General features: G+C 43.9%; 2 protein-coding genes across 3 annotated transcripts; one reads left to right on the top strand and one right to left on the bottom strand.

Annotated features, from left to right (window-relative positions):
• Window positions 1-1,412: 1,412 nt before the first annotated feature.
• On the bottom strand, window positions 1,413-11,661 carry ACOT13 (acyl-CoA thioesterase 13). The gene is made up of 3 exons (XM_034985788.1): window positions 11,422-11,661; window positions 4,292-4,476; window positions 1,413-1,665 (listed from the first exon to the last, which is right to left on the bottom strand). The coding sequence occupies exons 1-3, from the start codon at window positions 11,500-11,502 to the stop codon at window positions 1,509-1,511; spliced, it is 423 nt and encodes a 140-aa protein (XP_034841679.1). The 5' UTR covers window positions 11,503-11,661; the 3' UTR covers window positions 1,413-1,508.
• A 170-nt stretch (window positions 11,662-11,831) lies between these two features.
• Window positions 11,832-26,675, top strand: TDP2 (tyrosyl-DNA phosphodiesterase 2). 2 transcript variants are annotated; one of them, XM_034985783.1, is made up of 7 exons: window positions 11,832-12,037; window positions 12,117-12,202; window positions 15,720-15,893; window positions 16,610-16,701; window positions 18,163-18,281; window positions 19,769-19,939; window positions 25,683-26,675. In XM_034985783.1, the coding sequence occupies exons 1-7, from the start codon at window positions 11,885-11,887 to the stop codon at window positions 25,962-25,964; spliced, it is 1,077 nt and encodes a 358-aa protein (XP_034841674.1). In that variant the 5' UTR covers window positions 11,832-11,884; the 3' UTR covers window positions 25,965-26,675. The 2 variants fall into 2 exon arrangements, with proteins under 2 accessions (XP_034841674.1, XP_034841675.1); XM_034985784.1 differs by lacking the exons at window positions 11,832-12,037; window positions 12,117-12,202 and adding an exon at window positions 12,876-12,890 and having other exon boundaries at window positions 13,160-15,893.
• Window positions 26,676-26,884: the final 209 nt, after the last annotated feature.

The following is a 26,884-nucleotide window of genomic DNA, read 5'->3' as shown; positions in this document are numbered from 1 at the left end:
ACTACAGGACCCTTGCATTTAGTTGTCAAATCTCTAGTCTCTAATCTGGCTTTTGTTTGATGACTTTTTAAGATGATAGACTGAAAGCACAAGCAAGGGGAGCAGCAAGCCCTCCGCTGAGCAAGGAGCCGGATGTGGGACTTGATCCCAAGACTCTGGGATCACAACCTGAGCCGAAGGCAGATGCTTAACCCGCTGAGTCACCCAGGCACCCCTGACCTTGACATTTTTGTAGAGTAGGCTTAATGTTTTAAAATAGAAAGTGTTCCTCATTTTGCATTTGAACGAGGTTTCTTCATGGTTCAATTTGCGGTTATGCACTCTGGCCAGTACCCAATTCAAGTGACCTCACTCTTTCCAGTTAATATCCAGAAATGCACTGTCCCTTTGCTCTTGGTTGATGTTAATTTTGATTGGTCAAGGTGGTGTCCTGTTTCTGCATTGTATAGTTACAATTTTTCTCCTTGCAATTAAGAAGCAATCTGGGAAACATGAACATGCCCTGCTCTTTATCAGAAGCACGGCTGATGATTTCTCATTTTTGCCGTAACCAATCTTTTTTTTTTTTTTTTAAGATTTTATTTTTCACAGAGTGTACAAGCAGGGAAAGCAGCAGGCAGAGGGAGAAGCAGGCTCCCTGCTGGGGAGCGGGGGGGGCTCGATTCAGGACCCTGGGATCACAACCTGAGCCGAAGGCAGACGCTTAACCGTCTGAGCCACCCAGGCGCCCCTGCTCTAACCACGTGACAGTTGCCAACCGGTAATATCTACCCCTCCCCTCCACATTGAGCAGCATTGTCGTGAGGAGCCCTCCTGTCTCTGCCACGTTATCTACCTCAGTGATCCGTGATTGAGCAATTTCTTTTTCTCAGTGCTGCAGTTTGCATCCTCTTAAACCATTTTCTTGAACACTTGGCTTACTTTCAAGCACAACATGTGTTAATGTCAATTTCCCTATCCCAGCCTCCCAGTCCTGAAATCAGCTATTTTTCTCCAAGAAGCCCGGGTTCCTTATAGAGGGAAATACTAGAAGTTAAGAACTGGGTGCCCGCCCTGTGTGCTCACTGCTCCTGGGAAGTCTACTTCTGCCCTCTGAGCAGAGAGCAGCATGACAAGCAAAGGAAAAATCAGCATTTAACTGTGGATAGGGTTTCCAAATTTATTTAAAGTTGCTTCCTATCTCTCTCATAGCTTAATACTGGCTTCAGTTTTAAAGTAATCTCATCTCAAAATGGTCTTGCTGGCTTCTTTGCTTTACCTAAGTTTTCAGAAACCCTTTCAGCTAAGGTTTTTTTTCGTCCAAGTATCTATATAAGATTATAAACAAACTGAAGAGGTTTAAAATAAAAAAAAGGAGACAGTCCCATCCTATGTCCCACTTGGTTCGTCATTTTCCCCAAAGAAAATAACTATTTCTGGTTGTGCTAATTTATTTTGAAAGTTACATTTGTTGCAGTCAAATTTACGCTTGGTCTTTATTGCTGGGTGTCTGGGCCAAACTGCTGGGCTTAGTTTCCCAGGTGTTTTGTGTGTCTGCCTTGTGCTACTAATTTTCCCGTGGTCTTGTTCATCAGATCCACAGAGGCAAATGCAAGTGTTTTCCCTTGCTTCAGAACATGCGCTGTTATTACTATGTCTTCTCCTATTTTAGCAGGTGACATGTACCTTGAAGGGAAACAGATTTAAATATAGTTAACAGCAAATAATTTTTTACTTTTCCAATTTTTAACAGCATTTTTTTTAAAAGATTTTATTTATTTATTTGAGACAGAGAGAATGAGAGAGAGAGAGGGTGCCTGGGTGGCTCAGTCGTTGAGCGTCTGCCTTCGGCTCAGGTCATGATCCCAGGGTCCTGGGATCGAGCCCCACATCGGGCTCCCTGCTCAGCAGGAAGCCTGCTTCTCGCCCTCCCACTCTCCCTGCTGTGTTCCTGCTCTCGCTATCTCTCTCTCTGTCGAATAAATAAATAAAATCTTTAAAAAAAAAAGAATGAGAGAGAGAGCACATGAGAGGGGGGAGGGTCAGAGGGAGAAGCAGGCTCCCCGCCGAGCAGAGCCCAATGCCGGACTCGATCCAGGGACTCCAGGATCATGACCTGAGCCGAAGGCAGTCGCTTAACCAACTGAGCCACCCAGGCGCCCCTAACAGCAATTTTTTTAAGAAGGGAAGTTGTGTGCATCTCTTAACAGCCTTCTTTTGTGTTGCTTATTTTCCTCCTCAAAGTAGCTTAGGAATAGTGTCAGTAAGCTTTCTGTCCTATCAAATTTGAATGGCTGGTCCTTGACCAAGTTCATCTTCCCCATTCCATATCCACACAAGTTTCTTTTCCCATAAATATGGGAAGGCGTTCCCCCCACGCCTTTAAGTTTCCCACCTCCTGTTTATTTGGGGCTGGTGAAAGATTTTCCCCAGCTTTTATTTAATCTACTCAGCTTCCCTGGTGAAGTACTGCCTGGCGTCTCTACTGCAGATTCCCCCTACCTGCGGTCCAGAAGGAAGCGGACGATCCTCCTGATACACTGTCAGAAGGTGAACAGTAGCCTAATGCCGCACCCCCGCCTGTCACTGCCCTCACTTCATCATGTACGCCCTGCATCTCACATCCTCACTAGAAGGGTGCGCACAGTACGAGGTAGTCTGAGAGACCACATCCGTACAGCATCATAGCATGTTAACACTTGTTCTGTTATCGTTGTTAATCTTACTGTGCCTCGTTTATAAACTTTATCATAGCTATGTAGGTATAGGGAAAAGCATATATATGTGTATATAATGGGTTGGGTACTGTCTGTGGTTTCAGGCATCCACTGGGGGTCTTGGAATGTAGCCCTGGGGGTAATAAGGGGACTACTGTATCTTGTCATATCAGTATTTAGGATTCACTCAACTGCACTTGAGTAAATTCTGCACTTTACTGCACTCAAAACAATTTAACATAAGAATTACAAGAACTGATATGAGGCCCTTAGAATCCTGGTGATGAGTTGTATATATTTTTTAAGAGACACTTCCCTACCTATCTTAGTCATAAGCTGTCACTCATTTATTTTTGAAATATCTACAGTAAATCTTTGAGACTGTTTCTGTTCATGTAAGTCAGCTTTTGAAGCTCAGGCCGTTCTTTATTGTGACCAATACTTTGACTACACATTTGTGGAAACTATGTTTGACTTACTAAGAATTCTCTAGGCTTGTGAGAGCAGTAGTATCTCAGAAGATCATGAGATGCAGTGCTGTTTGAAGACCTCAGCTCTTAACAGAGGCTCCTGAGGCAAAATGGAGTCATCAGCTGGCCTGACCCCTCACCAGGTGGACTAAGGTGAGGACTGCAGAATGTACTCACCGGCACAATAAGCAGAACCTCTGGAGATCTTAATTTCAAGAGCATCTGCCTCTTGTCCTGTGATTTGCTTACTGCACCCTCAATTTATTCCTATGGTAAAGAAGGGCTGAACTTTCTTAAGGTAGCCTAATAAAAGATTTAGACTGTTTAAAAAATCTGATAACTGACATTCTTTCCATTGCCCTCATGTTGCATAATATTGGCTTCCCCCTCACAATCGCTGCCTGTCCCCCCAACAAAAGTCATTGTTCTGTTGTGTAGGTGGAAAAAGCAGCTGTCTTGAAACTAAACCCCTGGGCGCTGCACTCTTGGTGGGACCAGCAGTGGTACTGGTTGATGCTGGAAGCGAGTTTCTCACCCTGGAAAGCGGATGACCCCTGCAGGCATTGTCATAGTGGTGGGTGACAGCCTGACTTCTGGGGGGCTGCGTCCTGATCATGTAGTTTATGTCTGCAGAGCACGTCCGAGGTTGCAAGGAAACATACAGGATTGCAAAACTGGACACTTGTGTTCACCTTGTTACAAGGCAGTGTATACTTTATGAAGGCTTATCCAACTTCTCTTTGAGTTCTATTCAGGCTTTTTTCTAGGCACTCAGTACAGCCCTAAGACCTCCGGACAAGTGGCAGCTGTAAGGACTGGAACAGTTCCAGGCCGTGAGTCTGTGATGCTTTACCCCCCGCCCCGTATACATAACAGGAACTGAATTGTTTGCTGTTTGGAATGTTTAGGTCATTGCCCCTTTATTCCTGATGTGGAAATGAGTTCCTCTAGTTGGTAGATTCTAAGGCTGTGGGATCTTTCAGGGCCCACCGATAGGTACACTTCAGGGTGACCAGCTCAGGGCACCCCCGATTGTATTTATGTTATAAAGGTATTTAGTCTCAGTTGTTTGAAGTGAGTTTTCACATTAAAAAAAGTTACTTGTAGTACAGTCTGGATACATACGTGATGTTCATATCCACACTGACTCCTGGTGCCCCCCGTTCAGTGCACAGCAGAGCCATTGTTGATACGTTATCCACTAAGGTGGCCGTCAGACCACCATGGAGAGTGCCGTATTTATTGGTGTGGTCGTCTTCTACTTTCATTTCACAAACCACTTTCCCAGGGGCAGCAGAGACCAGAGTCACCTAAGTGCAAAAAAATAAAATAAATAAAATTTTTTTGACCATTCTTTGGTATTAAGAAAGCCCAAACAGCCCATCAAGAATTATCACTGGACTAAATGGAGTCACTCCAGAGGTGCCTTGCTGACTCAGTCGGTAGAGCATGCATCTCCTGATCTCTCGGGGTTGTAAGTTCAGGCCCCACGTTGGGTGTTGAGATTGCTTAAAAATAAAATCTTAAACTAGGTCATCCCAAAGAAGTTGATTAGAAATTCAAATGTTACCAATATCTGACAGAAATTAACCCATATGTAAATTCTTCTTAAAGAAAAAGGAATATTTAGGGAAAGAGTTTTTGTTAATCTCCACCCTGCAGAAATATTCTGAGCTTTTCAGCCTTATGTGTGACAACCTGACATCTCTCAATGTCTCCACAGAAATTGTGGACCAACAAAGCTAGCTGGTCCCTGTGATTTGGATGTTCCCTAGTTTTTGCAGAGAATAATTTTTATAATGACTTTGTAATGAATGGTTTAAACAATTTAAAAAACAGGCTGGAAGAAATTCAGTAATTCAGTGAGTTACCAGAGTCAACAAACTTATACCATAAACCCATTTTAATATAAAAAGCTTAACAACAGAATCCAGCAGAGTTGAACTGCGGCTTTTAAGGCCCTGCCCATTTATAGTATTTTAATGAAAAAGAACTGCATGAAAGTGTCTCAAGCATTAAATGGTTAGATTCTACCTAAATGCTACTTGAGCATTTTCCTATGCTGGGCGCTGAGCGGGACACGAACATATGCTACATAATAAGGAAGGGATAATTTCCATTTTGTAGGTAACTTAAATTCAGAGTGGTTTGTTGCTGGGGTCACTTATGATGTGACAGAACTGATTTAGATCTAGGTCTGTCTTCAAGTCTCCCTCAACACTAACTATGAAGTCTCTGGATATACACTGGCCTTTAATGGCTCCCACCAGGAACACACTTTGGAGTTTCAAAAGCCCAACTTTAGGGTTTTGCTGTTGTTTATTCCCAAAAACTAGGCCCTGTAGTAAAACAGAAACAGAGCCATACAACAAAAATCATCCTAAACAATTTTATGTCCTGTTTTACCTAACAGGTACATCAGTGGCAAGTAAATACTAGAACAGGATCAAGTGTATTCATACAACAAATGATCTAGCCACAGGATGTCCTCATAAACAGACACATCAAGCAGGACCACGGCGTAAACTCCCCTTATTTGGGCATTTACATGAGTATAGCAAGCACTGGCAATGTGAAGATGAATGAAATCCAATCCCTGCTCCTAAGGGGTTCACAACCTAAAGAGAGAGGTGAGTACATGGGGGATGGACTTCCTAGAGACAGAATAAATACAAGTTGCTAGAATGATATCTAACTTACAGAAGTATGTGTTTTCAGAGAACAGACATTAGGAAAGGCTTCCTGGGGAATGACAACTGAATCCTGACAGGCTGGGAAGAGTGAGGCAAGTGAAAATGGGGAAGGAAGCCAGGCAGCTCAGGGAAGAGAACTAAATAGGGAGCCTCACAGACACCAAAGGTAGTTTGGTGCAATGTAAAGGTGTGGTGTGTTTAGTAGAGATTAGTTGTTAAAGTCCCACTTGATTAACTTTAGCTGAGATGACAGGAGGTAATACAAATGTTAACTTTCTACTGCAGAATACAATTTTTAACTCTTTCTTTCTCCCAACTTGAAAGGCCAAAGGACACACTCCTGTACAAGAGTGGTTTAAAGTATATACTGAAAGAGAGATCATTCTGTGACGGTCACCCTGATAACTGCAAGAGAAATGCTTTTATGTGTTGCCATTTCTCGTCTCCCTACATAAAATAAAGGAATTCAGCCAATGGGAGCTAACAAAGGGAATGTCCTAGCCAACCTCCCAAAGCTAATTAATAATCTTGTTGGGGAAGAGGCCAACGGAGAGCTAACCTCTCTTTGATGAAGAATGGGGGTATGAGGAGAATACTGTTAAAAAAAAAAAAAAAAAGGAAAAAGAAGATCTCAGTCTCAGTTAAGATATGGGCTATAGGGGACACACCTGTTTAACTTTGTGTGAGGGGCCATACTCAGCAACCCTGCATGCATTATTTCCACCTTCACTCATCTGTGAAGTCGACACTTTTATCTTCCTTGAACTCTGACACCTCAGGTTTAACCACTATGCAAAATGCCCTCCCTTCACGTCTCACCTGGACTGCTGCAGACAAGTAGGTCCCGATTCATTCGGTGTCTTGTGGGAGGATGGCAAGAAAGCCTTTTATGATGCAGTGGGGTCAGGAATATATTTGCTGTGGCCCCAACAATACAGAGAATTAACTGCCCGGATACATTCCATTCCCAGGATCCCACGGGCCGGGCAGCTGCAGGAGGTTGACAAGAACCTTTGTGGCTCAGCCCAGTCTGACCCATGGGCTCCTTGGTTTATCATAAAAATTATGTATGTGCACATACAATCATCTCTCCCTTTTCTGTAGGCCTGCAATGAACTGTGTCTTCCCCGTTCCTCATGCATTCACCTGAGTCTATGTGACTCATGCGGCATGGCGCCCTCCTCCTCTCACCCAAACACCTAGGCTCCAATTCCATCACACATAGCATACCTGAGGTGACAGTCTCCCCCTTCCTCCTCTACCTTTTCAGCAAAGACAGAAGGGATGCCCAGTAATCAAGAGCAGTGAAGGAGGTGGTCCCTAGCAGGAGCTCTGTCCAGACCCCAGAATTCTCCTCAGGCCTTGCTTGATGTGTCCGCTCGCTCTGTCCTGAAGAGACCGCCGTCACTGTGCCTGCTGCTGATCCCTGTGGACTAGCTCACCAGACTGCCTGCTGGCGGATGAAGGTCGGTCCGTCTCCGGCTCGGTAAGGGTGTCTGTGCCGGGCCCAAAGCAGGGTGGCCCACGGCATGAGAACATGTGGGTATATGAAAACAGGAGTCCCCCAAGACAGGAGGCTGAGGCCCACATGTACACCCAAAAGCACAGAGAACGAGTTTCATGTATTTGTGCAAGAGGCTGTTGGCAAACTGTCTGGCATCAGTTTGCCCTGATGACAGACGCTGCTGATTTCCTGGGCGACCCGGTGCAGATACCAGGTGTCTGCGGACAGCGTGTGAACGTGCACAGTTATGTTCAGGGCCTGCGCGGGTCACGCTGCGGGGGCAGGCCCGCAGCTCGGGTGTGCAGCGTGTGTCTTTAACACAGGTGGCTGTAGAGGGATGGTGAGGAGCCCTTGGGCCGGATCCTTCACCGAGGTCTCCCCCCTGTAAAGTGGACATAGCAGCACTGTCCTCGTAGGTTCTGTCAAGATTAAGATAACCTTCAAGCTGAGCAACGAGAGCAAGGCCTGGCGTGTCACAGAACACTTGAGTTCTCATCCTTCCTGTTAAAGCTGTGACTCGAACACAGCCATCAAACTGCAAGTCGGTTTGTATAGTTTCACATGGATCTTTCTTAAAATTGCCCAATTGGAACTGTCTCTCTTACTAAATGCAGTCCCTGAATGACCTAATTATTAAACTCAACGGATACGTTTCAGCCCCTCTCAGTGCTTCCTGGCCCTCCCCTAACTCCCAAGCCCACCTTCTGGGTTTCCTCCTCCTCCACTGGCCACTCCACCATCCGTTTGCTGGCTTCTTTTCCAGGGCCCACCGGAGTCTTAGGGTCAACTGATCACTCAGCCTCACAAGACTACCCAAGGCCACACCTGCTTTCAGCTTCACCCTGCAAGCTAGAGGACAGGTTCTCTAACATTACGCACTATCAGACTGTCACCAGCAAGGGCTTTGGAGCGGACACGGGATTAGACCCCACTGCCTAGCTGTAAGGCCTTGGGAAAGTTAGCTTCAATTGTCTCCTGCATAGAGTACCTACCTCCCAGCATGGTCAGGAGGACTACACGAACTATGTAGGTAAACTGTTAATACGGCGTCTGGCTCAGCATACTCAACATAAATGTCATTACTGGAACGGACCACAGCCCACCTGCTCTTCTCGCCATCAGAATTAAACTCTGCTTCGTTTGCGAGGCCTGAACAAACTGAATGAGCAGGTGCCTTTCTGAAGGTGATCGGATCAGATCCCCCGCGTAACCTTCTGCAGTCTGGTTCCTTTCTGAGCATACGAATACTAGTGCTCAAGCTGTAGGCAGTGTAACTCTGGGGGGCGGGGCAGGGGGAGAAAGCGAGAAGTCTAGTGAGCGATGCAAGCCACGCGCAATCTCAGATAGTTGTTGGCTAGACGGTCTTCGAGGGACAAACAGCCTGAGAGGGAAAGGTGCCCCCAGCCTGGAGTTCTCACTCCTCTGTCCTCACTCGCCCTCCATCGGCAAACCCTGTCCGCTGTATCTTCCGACATGGCCAGGACCCAGTCACATCCCTAGCCCCCATCCACGACTCCTCACCCTGCCACTGTGGCCCAAGCTGTCACTTCTCCAGCCGTGGCAGCTGCCTTCCCCCTCACCTTCCTGCTCCCGCCCTGGCCGGCCTTGTGTCTGCTCGCTCATTAGCAATGGGACTGACCCAGCCACACGTCAAGTTCTGTCAGTCTTCCGTGCAAACCCCTTGAAGTAAAAACCGAAGTCCTTACAGTAACAATGAAGCCGTATGTGAGATCTCACCTCCAGCTCGCCCGCCTGGGATTCCTCTGGAATTGCCGCAAGTACACGGTGTTTAAAAGTCTCAGAGCCTTCACGTTTGCTGTTCCCCTGCCTGGAACACTCTTCCCCTGCTTCCAATGCTTCTTTTGTTGCATATTATCTCTCTCAAAAGTTACTGTTAAAAAGTAGCATATCCTTGGATTTTATAGTGTTTGCTATTTGAAAACATTAAATACATTTGTCTAAGTATTATTTCCTATGTTTTTCACAAAAGCCCTTGGATATAATTAGGGAAAGTTACTTACATGTTGAAAATATAGCCCAAATGTTGTTTCCAGAAGGAAGACTTTGGTCCAACAGCCTACATTCTTCCTACACATGACGGCAGTTGGTCTGTGTTTAAACTCCACTTTTAAATTACGTATTGGCAATTTCCCAATACTCTTTCCTAATCAGAAGGAAAACAAGCAGGGGTGCCTGGGTGGCTGTCAGGAAAGCGTCTGACTCTCGATTTCGGCCCAGGTCATGACCTCAGGGTTGTGAGATCAAATCCCACATCTGGCTCTGTGCTGGGCATGGAGCCTGCTTAATTAAGATTCTCTCCCTCTCCCTCAGCCTCTTCCTGACCCCCCTCCCTCTCTAAGAAGAAAAAAAAAGGGGGGGAACAGGCATGCATACTTTAAAATATTTAGAAAAAACCTAAAAGTTCTTAGGTTAATGTCTTCCAAATCTGCCATAACCAAGGGCTTCTGTTATTCATGTTTATTTATAAATGATCCTACATAACATGATTTCTACAAAGACACTGAAAACTAGGAATCTGGGCTAGTCTGTTCATGCGCCACGCGGACAGACGCCAACCCTGCCTGACTCCAGGTAGCACCACTCTACCTGGAACTTGGCTTTCCTACCTTACTGCAATTACTTATTTTCTAATCCTCGAGGTTGCAAGTGCATCTTTTTTTTTTTTTTAAGATTTTATTTATTTATTTGACAGAGACACAGCGAGAGAGAGAACACAAGCAGGGGGAGTGGGAGAGGGAGAAGCAGGCTTCCCGCGGAGCAGGGAGCCCGATGCGGAGCTCGATCCCAGGACCCCGGGATCATGACCTGAGCCGAGGGCAGACGCTTGCTTCACCGACTGAGCCACCCAGGCGTCCGGGCAAGTGCATCCTAAGTGTAGACACTGTCTCTTACTCTCTTCATCAGAGCACTAGGGGTACCTGTTTGTTGAAGGCTCGAACTCTAAAGTCCTTTCCCGCTCTGAAACCAAGCAATTCTGTCTTCACAACTGATAATCATTTAAACATTCCCTGACTTATGACAGTTTGGCGTAAGATTTTTCAACTTTACGATGGTGTGACAGCATTACACATCCAACAGAAACTTCGAATTCTGAATCTGGATCTTTTCCCAAGCTAGTCACACACTGCCACGCTCTCGACATGCCGGGCAGTGGCAGTGAGCTGGCGGTAGCTCCCAGCCAGCCCCAGGCCACAGCAGGAGGGTGAGCGACTACACTCAAGATGATTCTTTAACTAGGGGTGCCTGGTGGCTCGGTGGGTCAAGCCTCGGACTCTCGACTTCGGCTCAGGTCAGGACCACAGAGCGCCCGGCAGGCTGCGTCTCACGGGAGATCGAGCCCCGCCTCGGGCTCCGCACTGGGCCCGGAGCCTGCTTAAGGTTCTCTCTCTCTAAAAGCAAACAACAACAAAAAATAAAACAAAGTTCTGTACCTATACGACCATTTCCCTTTTCAGCTGCAGTACAGCCCTCAGTAAACTACAGGAGACGCTCAACACTTTTACGGAACAGGCGCTGTTGGACGATTCGGCCCAGCTGCAGGCTGAGAAGTGACCTGCGCACCCTCAACGCTGGCGCAGCCCCGGAACGGACCGAGCCACGCAGCTCCCAGGGAAGAAGTTTTGAGCCGTCCTGGGTGCAAAGAAGGCGGTCTTGTTACAGCGCGGGCACAGGACCCCTGGGCGGAGAGCGCTGCACTGGGAGCAGTGGCCCATTGTATGCTTTCGAGTTGGGAGGGGGTGGGGACAGCCCAAGCCCCCAGGGTATTTTGGAGCAGGGTTTCCAGGACCTTGAGGGGGTTGATCTTTCAACCGGCAGCGGGTCTGACCCGGAAGGAACCCAACGGTAAATCGAGGCAGACCTGAGCTCAGTTATGTCCGTGCCCGCGGAACACGCCACGCGCTTGGCCGGACACGCGGTCATTACTAGTCGGTGCGTTTGCCGCGGCGGTCGAGCAGAATCGGGCGAGAGACACCAATTCCGCGCAACCCGCTCCCAGCATCGTGCTTTCTGTAGAAGCCACCGCTTCCCCCCAATACCTTTTCCAAAACTCTATCAAAACCGGGGCCACGGGTCATCGCCTTCATCAGCTCGCGCACATTCTGCGTCAGGCAGCTCATCGTGGGCCGCCGCGGCTCCCGGGCACAACGCAGGAAGGACGCCCGGGCGAGCCGGGGGGCGGGGGCCCGGCGTCCGCGAACGAGCAAGGACAAGCGGGGCGAGGAAAGCCGCGCCCTGCCCGCCCGCTGGGCGCTCGGCCGCCAGCTGCGCGCGCTCCGACGTCGCGCCCCGCCCCGCCCCGCCGTGACCGCGCACGCGCCGTGGGCCCCGCCCCGCCCCGGCCGCCTCTCCCGCGGCGCAGCCACGCCCATCGCCCTCCGGGGGCGGAGCGCGGTTCCGGCCGCGCCGTTGAGGAGGCTGCGCGGGGCGGCGCGCGCCTGCGCAGATCGAACGTCCGCCCTCCCGCCCTGGCGAGGGGCGCGGTGGGGCCGGGGCGCGCCGATGGAAAAGCCGAGCGGCTCGGAGGCGGAGCGGGCAGACGGCGAGCCCGAGGTGAAGAAGCGGCGACGGCTGCGTGTGGAGTTCGCTTCGGTCGCCAGCTGCGACGCCGCCGTGGCGCAGCGCTACCTGGCCGAGAACGACTGGGAGATGGAAGTAGGCTTCGCCGCTCTCTTCGGCCTCTTTACCTCGGGCCGGGGGGCGCCCGGGTCTCACGGCTGTGTGTGTTTTTCAGAGAGCGCTGAACTCCTTCTTCGAGCCGCCCGGGCAGGAGAGCGCCGCGGAGAGCCGCCCTCACACGGCGGCGGGGCCCGAGTCCTGGTGAGGGGGCGCGCGGCCGGGCGGAGGCGCGGGGCTGGGGGCTTCTCCGCGTGCGCCGACGGCCCGGAGGAGGGAGGCCGAGCGCGCTGCGGGAGAGCGGGGCCCGGGGCGTGCGCGGCGTCCTGGGCCGCTCGTTCATTCCCTGCCCGCGGCCGCCGGAGGCTGGTCTCCGCGCTGCTCGGCCGGCCAGCCGCCTGGCACCGGCGCGCGGCTGGACCCCTGCCCGTCTTCCCGGGTTGGGCCCCCCACCCTCTCTTTCGCACGCCGCGGGGGTCACGGGGCACCCAGCTTTCGCTCTCTCCAGTGGGCGTTTTCTCTTGCCTTGCGCCCTTTGTAGAGATACTTGTTGGCGTAGAAACGGTCGGGGTTTGCAGCCCACGGCCAAGAAGGAACTCTTTTTTTAAGATTTTGTTGCAGAGCGCGAGCGAGCGAGAGCGCGCACGCTTGAGCGCCGGGAGGGGCAGAGGGGGAAGCGGGCTCCCGGCGGAGCTGAGAGCCAGGTGCGGGGGTGGATCCCAGGGCTCTGAGATCATGGCCGGAGCCCAAGGCGGCCCCGGAACGGACCGAGCCACGCAGGCTCCCAGGGAAGAAGTTTTGAGCCGTCCTGGGTGCAAAGAAGGCGGTTTTGTTACAGCGCGGGCACAGGACCCCTGGGCGGAGAGAGCTGCACTGGGAGCAGTGGCCCATTGTATGCTTTCGAGTTGGGAGGGGGTGGGGACAGCCCAAGCCCCCAGGGTATTTTGGAGCAGGGTTTCCAGGACCTTGAGGGGGCTGGCTGTTGTTAGGAAAAGGTCATCTGTTACTGTCTAGTAAAAACTCAGTCCTGAGACCCTTCAGATGAGTATCGGTGGCCATATGCTTGGGGGACGACGATTGCCACCGTGTAGCTTGGGGGAGGATGGTAGAGATAGAGGAAGTTCCCAAGGGTGTTTTTTATACGTTGAAGTTGACTTACAGGATCCTGGGGAGTTCGGCTGAGATTGACTTTGGACCTTAGCAAAGCATTAACATCAACGCAGCTGAGCCCCTAGAGGAAGGTCACTCTGCCTGTTTCAAGGACTTGTCAACGGGCTGTAGGTAGTAAGGAAATTTAGCTGTTCTTTTGCCTTTGTTTCCCACATCATTTATTACCTTTGCCTAGAACCTTTTGTTCGACTCTTTCCATGCTAAGTCCTACTTACCTGAAGGCCCATCTTAGACAGGACTTATCTCCCAAGAAGCATTCCTTGATCTCTCAAGTCTGGGTAGGTTTCCCCTTGTAGGTAATCTTACAGCATCCTGCATGATCGCAGTCATAGTAACTTAGTTTATGTTGTAATTGCTGTTTAAAATTTTGTCTCCCACTAAACTACCCACCCATTTGGCGAAGTCAGTATCTGTTTTATACATTGTTAATTTCCCAAAGTCTAGTACAGTATTTGGCACATAATCTCTCAGTAAATGTGTATAAAGTTCTCCCAGATATATGGGCAACCTGTGGAGTTAACTGTTCATAGTGAAGACACTTTTCTCCCTATGATCTTTTCAGCTGCACCAGTTTACAGATGTAGTAAGATCCTTTCATTAGGCTCCCTTCCCTGACTAGCCTCTTATTTAAGGGGGAATTGTCCCCCATCCGCAGTGACAGGGCTCTGCCTCCCATGTTGTAGTATTCGCCTAGCTCAAGCTGGCCAGTCAGATCCTCTCTCCTGGGATTTCCAGACTGGGAGGAAGAGAGCTCAGTCTGAATCTTCCTGTGGAGCTGGAATGGTCACATGCTAACCTAGTATTTGTGGGGAAAGCTGAGAACGGTGGTCTGCAGAAGGAGAATGAAGCCGAGGGAAGTTGAGTCCGTGGAGTCAGATAAGAGAAAGCCTTGATTGCATTTCCTCAGGGATAGCTGCATTCCCATACCTGGCTCTGTGACATGTTTCTGTTTCTTCTAAATTCCTCTATTTTGCTCATAGGAGCCTGAGTTAATTTCTGTCCGTTGCAACCTAGATTGTAACCAGTAAAGAAATTGGAACAGAGGGTCTTGATGCAGGGTGGTGAGTTCAAGCCCTCACTATTTTGAGGGTGGAGCCTACTTTAAAAAAAAAGTATGTGCAGGGGGTGCCTGGCTGGCTCAGTTGGGCATGCCACTTTTGATGTTGGGGTTGTAGTTCAAGCCCCATGGTCGGTGTAGAGCCTATTTAAAATTAAAATCTTTAAAAAAAAAAAAAAGAAAGAAAGAAATGGAAACAGGAAGTGGATTCCCTGAAATAGTCCCACAGAAAAAATGTGAATCCAGCTGAGTAATGGTGGAAGGGAGGACCATTAGGAGTTCCCTATCCCAGAATGGTAAACTGGAACGTTTGTGACACAGTTGGCAAAATTTGATTAGGTCTTAAAATTATATAATAATGTTGTATGAGTGATAACTTTCTGATGTTCAGTAATGCTGGGTATACAGGTAAGCCTGTCCTTGTTTCTAGGAAATACATACAAAGGTATTTATGCACACATTTCAGAATAAAAAGAGCAAAGCAAGTAAATGTTACGTGAAATGTTAACATTTATGTGGGTGAATGGTGAAAAGAAATCTTTTTACTGTTTTACTGAAAGTCTGATTTTATTTCAAAATAAGAAGTTAAAATAATAAGTTAACTAGATTTATTGTGGTGGTCACATGTCAATGTTTACAAATACTAAATCGTTTTATTGTGCCTGAAAGGAATATAATGTTATATGTCAATTATATCTCAATAAAATTTTTTAATTAAAAAGTTAAAATACTGACATTAAATTGATTAAAGTTATAAATATAAAAACCTATTTCTTAAATTTATGTATGGTATATAACTGCTTGGCAGTCACCTTTTAATAATGGTTTGTCCTTGGTGGGGATGGTGTGAGGTGGCGTCAGGACCATGGACTGGAGCTTGTGCGTGTGGCCTCTCCAGTGTGGTAGTCTCAGGGTAGTCAGACCTCTTAGGTGATCTCTCAGGAGACGGTGTTCGAAAAGGCTTGAGTGAAAGCTGCAAAGTTTCATATGACCAAGCCTCAGAAGTGCTGGAATTTCCTTTCCACCATATTCTGTTGGTCAAGCAAGTCAGTAAGGCCCAGGTTCGGGGGGAGAGGTGTTAGACTTCACCTTTCAGTGAGGGGACTAACAAAAATGGCAGCTGTTACTCACAATGAGATTTTCATTCCGTATGTTTCATATATTTCACATATGATTTAAAGTGAATCCAAAATGGAAATCTTACACTACATAGTCTAATTTCAGGTCATAGTTTACAAAATCATTTTAGTGACTGACCCATGTCATTGAGGGATATTGAGTTGGCTCTAACTATGTAAGTGAGCAAACATTTGGATAACACGTAAGAATCTATTTTTCCTTAGTTGTATGACTTCTGCTCTTCTATAGGCAGATACTTTTAGGGTTCTTTTAAAATTTATTTATCTGTAAGATGAGGAGTACAAATAGTTAGAAAATAATTTAGAATTGATCAGAGATGACTTGCAGAGTTGTGTTTCACTGTAATCTTGCCAGTGTTGACCTAACGAATGAGGAGACAACTGATTCCGTTAGTTCTAAAGCCAGTACATCTGAAGGGAATCAGCAAGAAGATGGCAGCGTGTTCTCTCTCATTACCTGGAATGTTGATGGACTGGACCTAAACAATCTGCCAGAGAGAGCTCGAGGGGTGTGTTCCTATCTAACTTTGTAAGTATTATTACTTAGGTTCAATGGTAGCATGATAACGTGCAACGTGGCTTACCTATCTACAAAGAGGGTAACAGTCAAGATCATGGGCTTTGGAATCTGATCTGAGTTCAAAGTCTAGCTCTCAGAAGAAACATGTAAAAGAATGGAGAGTGACTGCCTCTGAGAGCAAGAGTGTGGACAAGGTGGGGAGGGAACACTAATTTTTGTTAGATGCTTTCTAGTACTGTTTCACTTAAACTTTGTATGTAATTATTGCTCTGAAAGTAAAATTATCAGAATGGTCTGTATCTGCTACCCACTGGCTCTATGACCTTCTGTAATCCCTTGTGAACCACCGGAGCTCTCTGCAGCTCAGTTTCCTCGTCATGGTTAACTGTTCCACAAGGACTGATAATTTGTAAGGCATCTAATGGAGTATGGGACCCTTGTAGGCTCTCCATATACTGATTTCTGTAGTCAGTGATTCCAGTTCTTTTCACTTGAAAGTGATATGTGTGTTTTTCTTACTTAATTTGATCTTTACAGTACTTGTTAAATAGCACAGATCTTTCTCATTTTATAGTTATCAAATATCAGTATAAACATTGAATATTAGGTGCCCTAGGGGGGCAGTAATTTTGTGTTTCTTTTATGTTGTGGTTTTTTGCTAATCTAGGTGTCAGCAAATGAAATAGTATACCTGGGATTTATTATAAATTGATGTTTTGAATTAGGTACAGCCCAGATGTGGTATTCCTACAGGAAGTTATTCCCCCGTATTGTAGCTACCTAAAGAAGAGAGCAAGTAGTTACGAGATTATTACAGGTAACAATTTTCCTGTTATTGTCTTTGTCTTTGAAAAACAGTTGATGAAAGAGATAAATCAAGGTTAGCCTACAGGAGCACACACAAAAAAAAGCAAAAATAAAAAAAGTTTGAGAAAAGTAAGCCAGACACAGGATACTAGAAAAACCATAGGAGAATATGTTTTATAGCTTAATATATGTGAAAAGTATTGGAAATGGATGGTTTTTAAGGAAAATGTAAATTTTTAGCCAAAATTTTGAGACCTGGAGTAATTTTTTAGTGAAATTAATTTATTAAAAATTTTAAGTGTGATAAGTGTGCATTTTGGTTATACTTTTTCTAAAAGTCTGTTTTTATTCCTTTTAATTGATTTTGGGTTTTTTCCTAGTTTTTTGCCCTGAATAGTTTTTTGACTTTCCACCTATTTTGTTTTTACTGAATGCATTTAATGTACCACACACTGGCTACATTCCGTAATAGTTGGCGAAATCTCGTGTTTTCTTTGACTTTCACTTTTACATAGTATGTGATTTTAATTTTGATTTATAATAAATTCTCAGTTGCTAAGGAGAAGGTAATCTCTTGTTTCTGTTTTTCTTTCTGTCTTTGTGGGACAACTTTTCTGCATTCTTTGGGGATTTTTTTTGACTCTTCTGTTTTAGATTTCTGTTTTCTGAATACCATGCTATTCCTTCAACTTGGTTTCCTTCCTTGTTTTATTGGGTCTTTTTTTTTTTTCCCCCCATTGTGCTGAACTTGTGTAGGAACTTTCAAACTGGAGGACTGTGACCTTCAGTTCTGGAAAATTCTTTCCCTCTCTCCTTTTCTCCTCTGTCCCACTCACCCTCCCCTACCTGCTTGCACACTGCCATTTTTCTAGCCCACCTGCTGTCCTCCTTAGCCCTCCCTTTCCTTCCCTTGTTTCTTCCTTTTCCCCCTTTCCTCTTTTTCTGGTTTCCCTCTGCTCCAGTAAATCATTTTCCACTTTTTCAGCTAGTTTGTTTTCTGAAAAACAGTTGGAAGCTTTTATTCACTGCCCCTCTACTTCTATTCTTTCCTCTTCTTACGATTTTATACATTTCTAAATTTTTTATTCATTTACTATAATTTTTCTGGTGCTTACATGTTGAGAAGTAATGTTAGTAATGTTAGTTTGGCCCAGTTGTAAGTCTCATCTTTCCTTTCAGAAATTTCTCAAATTTACTTGCTTGATATTGGCATTAACTATTTTTGGCACTTATGTGAATTCTTTTTCATTTTTATATTTCTTCGATATATCCAGCTATGTTGGGGGGGGAGGGCGTAAACATAGGGACTCAGTTGGCTGTCTTCACCTATTTTGAAATAATAGTTTACTTTGAAGATTCAGATCCATTTAAGTATCTGTACCTGTTATAAAACCTTCAGTAGGGGAACTTGTGATAAACTGCAAATACTCTTGACTTCTCAGCCTAAATTCTTTTCCACAAACATTTGAAGGTCGTGAAGAAGGATATTTCACAGCTATAATGTTGAAGAAATCGAGAGTGAAATTTAAAAGCCAAGAGATTATCCCTTTTCCAAATACAAAAATGATGAGAAACCTTTTGTGTGTGTATGTAAGTAATTTTTTTAAATTGACTTTTTTAAAGATTGAATTGTTTCTTATAGTTCCATTGTGGTATCTTTTTTTTTTTTTAATTGCCATTAGAGAAAATGTTGTCTCTTCTACATTTTTTAGTCTTAAAGAACATTGTAAATTAAGTTTTTACACAAATTTCAATAAAAATTTGTAAACATAAAATCCTGACCCATTAGGTATCTTCCTAAGAATACTCAAGAATTTACTAACAGTTCACATTTGCTTCCGAAAATGTTTTTTTTTTTTCCTAAATGCATTGAATATGGTACTCTGTTAAACTCGTGAGGCTTACAAGAATGAATCAAAAGATCTTACTCTCCTAGAGCTTATAGATTAGCAAGGGAGAGAGTGTAGTATATAGTAACTAAAATAAAGGAAAGGCATAAATGCCCCTGGAGGAAGTGTAATGATGTGCCATGGAAGTTTAGAGGTAACTGTTAGCTAGATTGTTGTTGTTGTTTTTAATTGAGATATAATTGGCACAACAGTGTATACTTCCAGGTGTACAATGCAATGATTGGATAGATATATATATATGTTGCAAAATGATCACCACAGTATCCAGTTAACAGCTGTTGCCATACACGGTCACAAAGTTTTTTTCTTGTGATGAGATTAGCTAGGTTGTTTAGTGAAAGTTTGATGAGGGAATTTGTATTTGAATTGAGCCCTGAAAAATCTGTAAGATGTGGGCGTTAAGAAGAGTCCAGGTGGCAGAACCACCATGAGCAAACTTTGGCAAATTGTATATTGCAGGATGTGTGTATATATATATAAGTGTATGAGAAAGGACATATATAAGTATAAACGAACATTATATTCAGTTGGGTATAGAGGGCATGAAAAGGGGTAGTGTGACAAGAAGTTGGTAAAATAGGTTGGATCCAAATTACGGAAGGTCATGAATGCCCAGTGTGAAAGAATCTGGACTTGATTCTGCAGGCAGTTAGTTTAAATAATTAATAGATCCTGCATTTTTAGTATCTTAACTGCAAAATGGTAAATGATTCTCATTCATTAAACTGACTTTTTTTTGAGTACCTATGTGCCAAGCTCTTGGTAATAGCAGAAAATAAAACAACCATCTTTCTTTCAAATGACTCATGACTTTGTAGGAGAGAAATAATTATGCTGTAATTCAGTGAAGGAAACTTTAAAATGCTATAGGAATATAGCAGAGGGAGCCACTGATTGCCTGGGGACATTGGGGAAGGACTCCAGTGGAGATGACATTTGAGGTAGGTCTTGAAGTAGTAGTGGGTGTTTGCTAAGTAGTCTTCTTTGGGAGCAGGATTATCATGTTACACCTTGACCTAGAAATATGAGCACAGTGCTGATTATATAGTTTTGCTTTGGTAAATATATACCAATCAGTTGAATAATCGGTCGATTCTGTTATCAAATTTTTCAGCATTAGTGGTTAGTGAACTTTAACTTAAACTATAACTGTTTATCCTGTTGCAGGCAAGTGTGTCGGGAAATGAACTTTGCCTTATGACTTCTCATTTGGAGAGCACCAGAGGGCATGCTAAGGAACGAATGAATCAGTTAAAAACGGTTTTAAAGAAAATGCAAGAGGCTCCAGAGTCAGCTACAGTTATATTTGCAGGAGATACAAATTTAAGGGATTATGAAGTGAGTGACAAAGTCCGTTCTGTGCTTGTGGGCAGATTATTGCTGTAGAAACTAATTTAGGTTTCTTTTGAGCAAAGCTGTTACAATGTGTAAGTGACTTGCAAATGCAACTCAGTAAATACTTGGCCTGTGCTGTAGGCCTGGGCACTGGGGAAGCAGAAGCAGTAGGAGCGCTTCCATTATTGGGGGAAAACAGAAATACTGCATCTGAAACAGACAACACAGAACAATATATGTTGATTAAAAAGAGGTATAGAGAAAGAGTTAAGAAAAGATTTATTTGCAGTATCTTGAGTTGCAAGGTGAAAAGAACAGAAAGATTTGGCCATCACAATTGTCCCTACCTCTCTTCTGAGTTTTCTTTTTTCAGCTTTTTTTTTTTTTACCCCCTTTCCTGGTACTGCCATCTCCAGGACTGAAACAAAGTCTCTTTCCCCTTAGTTCATTTGAGACGCGTTGGGATTTTTCAGGATCTGTAGACTTAGATCATATTAAATGGTAAGCTGGCCTTGCCTTTTCCCCCAACTCTGGCTGAACTCACATCAGATTAGAAGTGAATTGAAACGTTCATTTCACTGTCCTAAGCTCCAGGAGTAGAGGAAGAAGTGAAATGAGAAATGAAAGCCTGTCAGGACCTCGGAAGTGAAGGCAGTATCCTAAATAAAGTGGTGCTCTGCTTCTCTTTATGATTTTGTGCCCTTGTACACAAATCATTTTTTAAAAAGTCTAACTAGTGGACTGTTTGCAAATCAGTAACTTCATGGTAGCTGTTTTGTGGTACCTGGTTGACTGACCTGCTTAAAAGAAAAATCCTGTTTTTCAACAAATGGTGTTGGGAAAACTCGATATTCACATGCAGAAAAACAAAGTTGTATCCTTGCTTTATATACCCTATATGAAAGTTTATTCAAAATGGATCAATGACCTATTATAAGTAAGAGCTAAAACTATAAAAAAACAAAGGGGAAAAGCTTTATGACGTTGGATTTGGCAACGACTTGGATGTGACACGAAAAGCATAGACAAAAAAAAAGATAAGGTGAACTTTATCACAATGAAAAACTTTTGTGCATCAAGGGACATGATCACAGAATGAAAAGGCAGCTCATGGAGTGGAAAAAATATTTGCAAATCCTATAGATGACAAGTGAGTAATAATATAATTAATATGATATTGATGTTATATGAAGAATTTCTACAATAAAGAAACCACCTGATTTAAAAATGAGCAAAAGACTTAAATAGACATTTTTCCAAAGAAGAAATACAGATGGCCAATAAGTACAAGAGAAGATGCTCAGCGTCACTAGTCATTAGAGAAATGTAAATCAAAGCCATGAGATAAACTACTTTACATCCATTAGCATCAATATTAGCCAAATGCCAGAAAATAACAAGCGTTTGCGAGGATTTGGATTAGAGCCCTTGTGCAGTGCTGATGGGAATATCAAGTGGTATGGCTGCTGTGGAAAATTGTGTGGTGATTCCTCCAATTCCCATATGGTCCAGCAATTCCACTTCTGGGGTGTATACCCCAAACAAAGAAAAGCAGGGTCTTGAAGAGTCAGTGCACTGTGCTCATAGCAGCTAATATTATCCACAATAGCTAAAACACGGACAGAACCAAAGTGACCATTGACAGATGCATGGATAAGCACAATGTATATGCGTGCAGTGGAGTATCATTCAGCCTTAAAAAGGAAGGAAATACAGCATGCTACAATATGGACAAACCCTGGACATTACGCTAAGTGAAATAAGCCAGTTACAGAAGGACAAATATTTTAGGACTCCTCCTATGAGTTTCCTGAAGTAGTCAAAGTCATACAGACGGAGAGTATAATGGTGGTTACCAGCAGCTAGGGGAGGATGGAATGGGTAGTTAGTATTTATCGGGTACAGAGTTTCAGTTTGGGAAAATGAAAAGGTTCTAGAGATGGTTGGTGGTGATGGTTGCACAGTTTCGTGGATGTACTTAGTGCCATAGAACTGTGCTAACTTTTACATATACAGGCATACCTCAGAAGTATTGCAGGTTCAGTTCCAGACTACTGTAATAAAGTGCATATTATAATAAAACAAGTCAAACAAATTTTTTAGTTTCCCACTGCATATAAAATCATGTTTATAGTACTGGAGTCTATTTAAAGTATGCACTGGCATTATGTCTAAGAAAGCAATGTACATACCTTAATTAAAAAATACTTTATTGCTAAAAATGCTAACCATCATCTGAGTTTTCAGCCAGTTATAAACTTTTTTGCTGGTAGAGGGTCTTGCCTTGATGTTGATCAGGGTGGTGGTTGCTGAAGGTTGGGATGGCTGTAGCCATTTCTTGAAATAAGACAATGAAGTTTGCTGCATTGATTTGACTCTTGCTTTCGTAATTTCTCTGTACCATGCAATGCCTTTTTTCTTTAAATTTTTATTGTTATGTTAATCACCATACATTACATCATTAGTTTTTGATGTAGTGTTCCATGATTCATTGTTTGTGCATTGCACCCAGTGCTCCATGCAGAATGTGCCCTCCTCAATACCCACCACCAGGCTAACCCATCCTCCCACCCCCCTCCCCTCTAGAACCCTCAGTTTGTTTCTCAGAGTCCATAGTCTCTCATGGTTCGTCTCCCCCATCGATTCCCCCCTCTTCATTTCTCCCTTCCTACTATCTTCTTTCTTTTTTTAACATATAATGTATTATTTGTTTCAGAGGTACAGATCTGTGATTCAACAGTCTTGCACAATTCACAGCGCTCACCATAGCACATACCCTCCCCAGTGTCTATCACCCAGCCACCCCATCCCTCCCACCCCAACCCCCACTCCAGCAACCCTCAGTTTGTTTCCTGAGATTAAGAATTCCTCATTATCAGTGAGGTCATATGATACATGTCTTTCTCTGATTTACTTATTTCATTCAGCGTAACACCTTCCAGTCCCATCCACGTTGTTGCAAATGGCAAGAGCTCATTCTTTTTTATGGCTGCATAATATTCCATTGTATATATATACCACATCTTCTTTATCCATTCATCTGTTGATGGACATCTTGGCTCTTTCCACAGTTTGGCTATTGTGGACATTGCTGCTATAAACATCGGGGTGCACGTACCCTTTCGGATCCCTACATTTGTATCTTTGGGGTAAATACCCAGTAGTGCAATTGCTGGATCGTATGGTAGCTCTATTTTCAACTTTTTGAGGAACCTCCATACTGTTTCCCAGAGGGGCTGCACCAGCTCATGCGATGCCTTTTGATAGCATTTTACCCACAGTAGAACTTCTTTCAAAATTGGAGTCAATTCTTTGAAACCCTGCCACTGCTTTATCAACTAAGTTTACATAATATTCTAAATCCTTTGTTGTCATTTCAACAGTTTTCACCAGGAGTTGATTTCATCTCAAGAAACCACTTTCTTTGCTCATCCATAAGAAGCAACTCCTGATTATTTCAAGTTTTATCATCAGATTGTAGCAAGTCAGTCTCATCTTTAGGCTCCACTAGTTCTAGTTCTCTTGCTGTTTCTACCACATCTGCGGTGACTTCCTCCACTGAAATCCTGAACCCCTCGAAGTCATCCACAAGGGTTGGGAGTCACCTTCTTCCAAACTCCTGCTCATGTTGATATTTTGACTTCTTCCCATGAATCATGAATGCTCTGAATGGCATCTAGTATGTTGAATCCTTTCCAGAAGGTTTTCAATTGATTTTGCCCAGATCCATCAGAGGAATCACTATATACAGCAGCTATAGTTTTATGAAATGTACTTCTTAATAAGACTTGAAAGTGGAAATGACTCCTTGCTTCATGGGCTGCATAGTGAATGCTCTGTCAGCAGGCATGAAGACAACATTCATATCACTGTCCATCTCCAGCTCTTGGGTGAACAGGTGCATTGTCAGTGAGCAGTAACCTTTTGAAAGGAGTTTTTTGTTTTGTTTTCCTGAGCAGTAGGTCTCAACAGTGGGCCTAAGATACTCAGTCAACCATATTGTAAACAGATGTGCTGTCATCCGGGCTTTGTTGTTCCACTTGTAGAACACAGAGTAGATTTAGCATAATCCTTTTTTATTATTAAGCTTTTATTTTAATGCCAGTACAGTTAACATACAGTATTATATTAGTTTCAGGAGTAAAATACAGTGATTGAACAATTCCATACAGAGTTAGTATTCTTAAGGACCCTCGGATTTTTGGAATGGGGACTGAGCATTGGCTTCAACTTCAAGTCTGCAGCTGCATTAGCCCCAAAAGAGTCGGCCTGTCCTTTGAAGCTCCACAGCCAGGCACTGACCGCCCGAGCTGTGAAAGTCCCAGATGGCATCTTCTTCCAACGGAAGGCTGCTTCATCTGCATTGACAATCTCTTTTTTTATTACAGCCACCTTCATTAACTCTCCCAGCTCGGTCTTCGGAGAACTTGCTGCAGCTTCTCCATCAGCACTTGCTGCTTCACCTAGCACTTCTGGGTTACAGAGATGGTTTCTTCCCTTAGACCTCAGAACCAACCTCTGCTGCCTTCAGACTTTCCTTCTGCAGCTTCCTCACCTCTCCTCCTCCATAGAATTGAGAGTTAGGGCCTTGCTCTGGATGAGGCTTTGGCCTAAGGGAATGTCGTGCCTGGTGTGATCTATCTAGGCCGCTCGAACTTTCTCCGTATCAACAGCAATGCTGTTTCACTATGCATGTGTTCAGCAGAGTGGCACTTCTAATTTCTTTCAAGAACTTTTCCTTTGTATTCACAATTTGGCTAACTGCGTAGGGCAAGAGGCCTACAATTTGGCCTGTCTTGGCTTTAGATATACCTTCCTCTTTAAGCTTAATAATTTCTAGCTTTCGATTTAAAGTGGGAGACAAGTGACTCAATTTCAATATTGTGTCTCAGGGCACGGAGTGGGAGAGAGAAGAGGGAAAAGCTGCATTGGGCTTTTTTCCTAAGAGGAAACCTGCTCAGTGGAGCAGTCAGAACACACACAACATTAAGTTCACCGTCATATGGGCTCAAGTACAATAGTAATATCAAAGATCCTGATCACAGATCACTGTAACCAACACAGAAATAGTAAGAAAGTTTGAAATGTAAGGATTCCCAAAATGTGACACAGAGACACGAAGTGAGCAAATGCTGTGGAAACAATTGCACCAGCAGACTTGCTCAATGCAGTGGTGTCACAGACCTTCAGCTTGGAGAAAACACAGTGTCTGTGGAGTGCAATAAAAGGAGGCATGCCTGTATTTTACCACAGTGAAGTGTTTTTAATATCCTGGAGTGTGAAGAGGGAGGAGGATTTGATATTAAATTTCAAATGAAACTGAAGGCAGTTGACCTTAGTCGATCACATACATGGTATACGTCTACATTTATAGACTAAAATAGAGTAACAGTTTTGCCTGCTTTTCACTTGTGTTCATTTTTCAAAAACTAATAGCAATAACAGAGGCTGTGAGTTTCCAGCCTTTTAAGTTTTATCGGCTACCCAGAGTTTAGGAATCTATTTACGGCAGAAGAGAAGGGCAAATTCCAGACCTCTGGCTGTTTAGGTATTTTTATACTACCTACTTATTACCATACAGCAAAATACATTTTATAATATATTTAATATTAATACATAATCTTGCATTGGGGCAGTAATTTGTGACGTTCTGATTTGAAATGTTGCACTTAGACATAATAGTGAAACCTTTTTTAGTTTAGGAGGAAAAGGACTGAATCTTAAAGAGTTTTCTTTTTCATTTCAGGTCACCCAGTGTGGTGGTTTACCCAGCAACATTTTGGATGTCTGGGAGTTCTTGGGCAAACCTAAGCATTGCCAGTATACATGGGATACACAGATGAACTCTAATCTTGGAATATCTGCTGCTCGTAAGCTTCGTTTTGATCGAATATTTTTCAGGACAGCAGCAGAAAGTGGCCATATCGTTCCCCAAAGTTTGGACCTCCTCGGGTTGGAAAAACTGGACTGTGGTAGATTTCCTAGTGATCACTGGGGTCTTCTGTGCAACCTCGATGTAATCTTGTGAAATGCTTTCCAAATAAGAGTTTTCTATCTTCTGAGTAATTTTGTTCTGGATTTTTGTAAAGGTAATTTCTACCTGTCTGGAAAGGTAGGTTATATGGAGGAATAAATATACTACATCATTGTAACAGAAGAAAACACTACTGTGATTTTTATTTTGTGGATTGTGTCCTTAAATTTCAGAACTAAATATTGATGTTTATTTAAATTAAAGCATACAGAATATGAGACTTCTTCATAAAAGCCACCAAGACCGTCAGAGCTCCTAATCCTGCTCAGAGCTGCCGGCTGGTTCTCAAGCAGGGCCATGTTGTCCCTGGGCTAGCCTTTATATTTTATTTTTAAAATCAGGCACTAAATAGTTTATATTTTAAGTAAATCTTTAAAAATAAAAATAAGAGGTTATTGTGTTTGGGGGAAGTGGATCTTTTAATTCAGGTAATCTTAAATGAAAAAAGCCATGATTATGTCCATTTGAGTAGATGGCAACTGTCCTATAGCAGACTATTTTTGTCAGTTAAGAGGATGTGATTGGTAAGCTATAAATGAAATCTTCTGATTTGAAATTCCTTTACTTTTTAAAACTCATGTTTGTCAACATGTCGCTGTTTATGTTGCCAACAGAGGCAAAATTAGGCTTGATAATGATTAAAGTCGGTGTTCTAGCTGCATTTGGGCTTTTTTCCTAAGAGAAAAATAAATGTTTAAAGAGGAATAGCCTTTTAGTTTTACTTCTTATAAAATTGAATTATTTTACAGGAGAGGGATAAGGAGCACTTTTTAAACGTGCTTTAAAGAAACTTTTCTCCCTGTAAAAAAAAAATACTTTAAATAAAGAATTTTACTTGTTTATAGTTTGTTTTAGTATGCTTTTGTGCCCATGATGGGATTGAAGTTTTTACCTGCTTCCTGTTTCTGGCCCAC

The sequence above is a fragment of the Mirounga leonina genome, unplaced genomic scaffold, assembly GCF_011800145.1.
Source record: "Mirounga leonina isolate KUSES-001 unplaced genomic scaffold, KU_Mleo_1.0 Mir_366, whole genome shotgun sequence".
Taxonomy (NCBI): Eukaryota; Metazoa; Chordata; class Mammalia; order Carnivora; family Phocidae; genus Mirounga; species Mirounga leonina.
Note: the sequence above shows the minus strand (reverse complement) of the source record. Positions and strands in the feature narration are given on the sequence as shown.